Here is a 5781-nt window from a genome sequence, read left to right as displayed (position 1 = left end):
TCCCTGTCAATTTTTTCCATTTTTTGGTCTCATACTTCAAGGCAATCGGCACCCCACTCCAGTACTCTTGCCTGGAAAATCCCATGGACAGAGGAGCCTGGTGGGCTGCAGTCCATGGGGTCGTTAAGAGTTGGACACGACTGAGCGACTTCACTTTCACTTTTCACTTTGATGCATTGGAGAAGGAAATGGCAACCCTCTCCAGTGTTCTTGCCTGGAGAATCCCAGGGACAGGGGAGCCTGGTGGGCTGCCGTCTATGGGGCTGCACAGAGTCGGACACGACTGAAGCGACTTAGCAGGAGCAGCACTTAATATCCATTACATAATTTATTCTTCATGATAATTTTTTTCCATTTTCAAATATTCACTGAGCTCTCGTTATGTGTCAGGAACTGAGGTAGGGATTGTTATCAGGGACTACTATCATCATCCCCCTTTTAGAGATAAGGAAACAGGCACAGAGGCAAATTAACTGGTCTTAAGTCACATAGTTCGTCAAGGACAGAGTTATAATATGAACCCCAGCTTGAAGACTCTCCAAAGATATGCTGCTAAAAATTGAGTTTTTATTTTGTAAACTTAAATTTCGTTATTTTATTTTTTCAAAAGTCGTAAGTCCAGATTTAAGGTGTGAGAATATGCGCGCGCGTGCGCGCGCGCGCGCACACACACACACACACACACACACAGAGGCCATCAGGAATTTTTCCAGACCAGTTTCTGTTACTCTTTTCAAAGAACTTCTCAGCTTTATCCCTAATACATTTTGTAATTTCTACATGTTTTTCATAGCATCATGCTTTTAGTTAAATTGAGGGCTTTTTCCCCCACTTCTCCCCTCCCGGTTAAAGTTTAGTGTCTTGATCAGATAGATTATTTAACTCTTCTCTCTCTATCCCTTCTTTCATGGTCAACATTATAAATGTTCTTGTTCAAATTCTAATATCTTTATTAGGTTAGAAACCAATTGTCAGTGTTAAGTGGCAGAGGTCTAAGAAATGAAGACTTTTATAGAGAAGGGATTTGTTGTTTACATTTTAAGAAAAATTGCTTTATTTCATAAATATTTTTTATAAAATGGGATGACTAAATTTCACAATATTCTCTTTGCACTCAAATAACAATAACAAAAAGTTGCCAGGTTGGCAAGTTAAGAAAATAAATGCAAATAAAGTAAACAAGATTCCTCCTATTTCCAATTCCAAAGAAATATTCCAAGAATAACATTCTGGTTAAAACATACAAACAAAAACAGCAAGTACAGAATTAACCCAGAATGTATTTGCTCTTAAAATGCACTTGTGGTTTTTTGCCAGTAATTCAATTTCATTACAGAAGTGCAATACTCTTATGTCCAGGAGGTATATAAAAATTTCTCTGTCAATATCAAAACTCAATAAAAAAAGCTTCAGTTTAGACAGAGCATAGTTGTTTTATAAGGCTTATCAGTGCAAGACAATATACAGTCAAGAAAATGTTACCAAAGATCTAACCTGCTATGACAACTGTCATTTTAAAATTCAGGAACACGAGAGAGTTTTACTGAGTAAAAGTCTCAGCATTCAGTTTCTAACACATTGTGGGTTTATCAGAGGCTGTAATTGAACAACACCAACAGAGCTAAATCTACTTAGAATGACACTATACTTCTTCAAACATCAAAATATATGCTTCCTAAGCACTAACAGACCTAAGAAAGTTCACTTGCCTCTAAGTTTCTGGAGGTCCTCCTTCAAATCAGGCCCTGCAAGCATGAAGATACTCTCTGACACAGGATTCTTATCCGTGAGACTTTCATTGCTGGTATTCACAATAGCTGTACAGTTCAGTAATGCCACATCTCCTTTCCTGAGGAAACAATAATTAAGAGCAAGTGTAGGGAAGAGGAGGCAGATGAGAATGTTAGTTTCTGATTCTTTCAAAACATTCTGTCTTCAATGCCTTCACAACATTGGTTTTACTAGTTCACAAACTTAAGCAACAGTAAAAAGTTGTTCCTAATTCAGAAAGGCTAATAAGGCATCTCAGATAGATCCTGAATGAAAAGTGCTACAAATGTGAAACCCATAAAGCTATCATGTCATTCCTTGGCTTCTTCCATATGCCTGTTACATTGCAACACAAGTCTTACAGAGCTGAAAGTAGGTGGTTTTTAGAGTTTAAACATAGCAACATTATTCGTAATAGCCAAAAAGTGGAAACAACCCAAGTGTCCATCAACTATTGAACTGATAAACTAAATGTGGTATACCCATGCGATGGAATATTACTTGGCCATAAAAAGGATTAAATTACTGATTCATACTACAACATAGATGAATCTTAAGAACATTATGCTACATGACAATTGATTCCATTTATATTAAATGTCCAGAATAGGCAAATCTAGAGATAAAAAGTAGATTAGTGGTTGACTGGAGCAGAGAGTTGGGGGTGGGTACATTTATTTACTAGCTCATAAAATTGAGCAATAGTAAAAAAGTTGTTCCTGACTCAGAAAGGCTAATTCTTGAATACAACTGCTAAAACCTCAAAACTCACAAAACCATTATGCCATTCTTTTCCTTCTTTCTTAAGAGATGTGTATAAGACAGGGAGTGACAGCTAATGGGTACAGGACTTTGGGTTGATGAAAACTGTCCATGGTGATGGTTGTACAACTTTGTGAATGTACTGAAAACCACTGACTTGTACAATCTAAATTAGTGAATTGTATAATATATGAATTGGGGGTTCCCAGCTGGCTCAGTGGGTAAAGAATGTACCTGCGATGCAGGAGATGTGAGTTCAATCCCTGGATTGGGAAGATTGCTTGGAGGAGGGCATGACAACCCACTCCAGTATTCTTGCCTGGAAAATCCCATGAACAGAAGAGCCTGGTGGACTAGAGTCCATAGGACTGCAAGGAGTCAGACATGACTGAAGTGACTGAGCATGCATGCATGATATATGAATTCCATCTCAATGAAGGTTTTTTAAAAACAGCTTTTTATAAACAGAAGTGTACTATTACTACCAATACATGCAACAATATAGCTCAATTCTCAAATAATTATTCTGAATGAAAGAAGTCAGACTAAAAAAAAAAGGATGTGATTCCATTTCTAGAAAATGCAAACTAATCTACAGTGACAAAAAGATGAATGGTTGCTTGGGGATGTAGAAGCAGGGAGGAGCAGGAGAAAGGGATTACCAAGAGATACACAAAAAACTTTTGGGGGTGATAAATATATTCACTATCTTGATTCTGATGACTGGTTCACAGGTGTATGCATGTCAAAATTTACCAAGCTGTACACTTTAAGTGAAGTTTATTGTATATCACTTATGTCTCTATAAAGCTGTAAATGTATATGAAAAGTAATATTTCAATAATGAGAGGTTTTACAAAAAGAGTTTAGAAAAAAACTATGAAAAAAATTTAGAAGAAATTATCAGAGTATTATATCACGATATGATTTAAACAAGGAATTACCAAAGAACCACTTTTCCATTGATATCCTTATTATAAAGAAAAGGTGATCTAACAGTCTCTTCCTGGTATGTTTCAGCTGCAATCTCAGAAGCATTTAACTGATCTTCACAAGAGTTGCCCCAACTTGGCAGTGTATCCACATCCACAAACTGGGAAGGTGCACCCAAGGGATCCATGGAATGGAAACTTCAGCTTGTCTTTTCCCAACTTTCTCAGCAATTCAATATTCACTGGGGACTTTAGCTTGAGAGAAAAGAAAGAATCATTTTAATAGAGAAGCACAGATACTACTTCACTTCTATTAGAGCAAAAAACAAAACTCTACTGTGAAATGCACCAATAGGATACTGTGTGATTACAGTCACTTACATAGTCCCTTAAAAAATCAAATGTACAACAATGAATTACTACAGTTTTTTAAATACAGAAAGAAAGAGAGATTATTTAAACATAAATTATTTTCCAAGAATTAGTCATTTAAATAATCACATGTCCCACCAGTTCTACTTTCCAGAAACACAGGACTATTCACTCAACTTTCTTTGAGTGTCTGCTACTGGCAGGGTGAGGGGAGTGTTAGATGTTGCAACAGATACAGAGACACATATTATGTACAACTTAGAGAGTTCAGTCTAACGTGGAGACTGAGAAGCAGGGAGGTTACTGAAATCAGGTAGTAAGAAATAACAAAGGTCTCAACTATGTAGAGAAGGAGGAGGAGAGGAAAGCATAGATTTGTGAGGCAACATACGAAGGAAGCCTTAACAGGATCTGATGATTTAGAGAATACAGGGTATGAGACACTGATGAGGTAGGAGGTTGGTTGTAGAGAAATGTAGAAATTAAAAAAGAAGAGTGACAGGAAGACACACAGCGTCAAGTACCACAGAGAGCTCACGGGAAATTTAACATGAGAAAAGGATATTTCATTTGCCAGTAAGTCAAACAGCTGTTTCAGTAAAACGGTACACTCACTCATTCAATAAATCTTTGGAAGCATCTGTTAGGTGTCAAGCATTGTTTTAGTCACTGGGGACATAAGAATAAGATACAGCAGTCCCTGCTAAGCAGTCCCTTAGAGAGTTCATGCTTCCCTGAAAGGACATGAAAAACAAGCAAGCAAGCAAGCAGGTATCTAACAGAATGGCTGGAGGCAATAAGTGTTACGAGGAAAAGGTGATATTTGAGCAGAGAGCTAAATAAAGTGAGAGAGCAAGCCATGTAAAGCTCTAGGGGGGTGTGCCAGACCAAGGCAATAGCAAGTACAAAGGCCAAAAGGGCAGGAGGGAAGGTACTCTGTTCCAGGAAAAGTGTGGAGGCTGGTCTGGGTTAGAGTAGAATGAGCTAGATAGTGAGTAGCAGGTGATGAAACTTGGTGAGCAAGGAGAGGTCAGATGAATCAGTCTATAAGTCATGATAAGAGGTTTAGATCTTGACACAAATAAGGGCACGCTATTAGAAGATCCCTATAAAGATAATGATTAATATAAATAATATTTGAAAAGATTACTCTAGCTACAGTGAAACTGAGTGGGGGCAAGAGTAAATGCAGAGACCGGGAGAAAACAAGTGGAGTAATCCAGGTGAGACGGTGATGAAGGTGGTTAGAATTGGATGAATTTTCAAGACGGAGTCAACAAGACCTTCTAAATGCACCTGAGGGGTGAGGGAAAAGAACAAAGATTACTCTTAGATATCCTGCTTGAGCAGTCAAATAGATGGTAATGCTATTTACAGAGAAAGAGAAGACTGGAGTAGGTTGCAGGTGCAGTAATAATCAAGGTCTTTTTTTCCTTATGTTTCTGCATGTGTTAGGTTTGAAATGCCCATATATACTCAAGTATTTGTATCAGACATGCAGTTGGTTACCTGAGGCTAGAGCTCAAAGAAGAAATCAGGTTAAATTTGTAAAATTGGAGGTCTCAGCATATAGATGCTATTTAAACCTATGGGAACTGGGCAAGACCACAGAGACAGAGAATGCAAATAAAGAAAAGACCCAAGGACTCAGTCCTAAGGCAGAATTTGGAGGCTGGAAAAGAAGAAAAGTGAAAAAGAGAGAGAGAGAGAGACAGAGAAAAGGATTGATAAGAATGGAAGAAAGATCTGGAAAAGTGTGGTAACATAAAAGCTAAGTGAAGAAAACAACTTTAGATGGGATGCTCAAGAAGGATCATCCAGGGTTAAATGCTACTGAAAGATGGAGGAATAGGACTAAAAATTAGTGCATTTGGTAAGTGAAAGATTGCTGGTAACACTGTACATACAGGAGAGCAGACAGATGATGAGGGAATGACAGTTGGGG

At 37.8% G+C, this 5781-nt stretch overlaps 1 protein-coding gene across 1 annotated transcript in view; it reads right to left on the bottom strand.

Moving 5' to 3' along the window:
• Nucleotides 1–5781, bottom strand: part of GDAP2 (ganglioside induced differentiation associated protein 2) — a 66957-nt gene that overhangs the window by 52990 nt on the left and 8186 nt on the right. The window contains exons 2-3 of the mRNA XM_010830711.1: nucleotides 3477–3719; nucleotides 1710–1849 (exon numbers count right to left, since the gene is read on the bottom strand). Of these exons, the coding sequence (XP_010829013.1) occupies nucleotides 1710–1849; nucleotides 3477–3652 (316 nt within the window). The 5' untranslated portion in view covers nucleotides 3653–3719. The remainder of the gene's footprint in view (nucleotides 1–1709; nucleotides 1850–3476; nucleotides 3720–5781) is intronic.

This window comes from Bison bison, unplaced genomic scaffold (assembly GCF_000754665.1).
Source record: "Bison bison bison isolate TAMUID 2011002044 unplaced genomic scaffold, Bison_UMD1.0 scf7180017864519, whole genome shotgun sequence".
Taxonomy (NCBI): domain Eukaryota; kingdom Metazoa; phylum Chordata; class Mammalia; order Artiodactyla; family Bovidae; genus Bison; species Bison bison.
The sequence above is the reverse complement of the archived record's forward strand: the minus strand, read 5'-3'. Positions and strand labels throughout refer to the sequence as shown.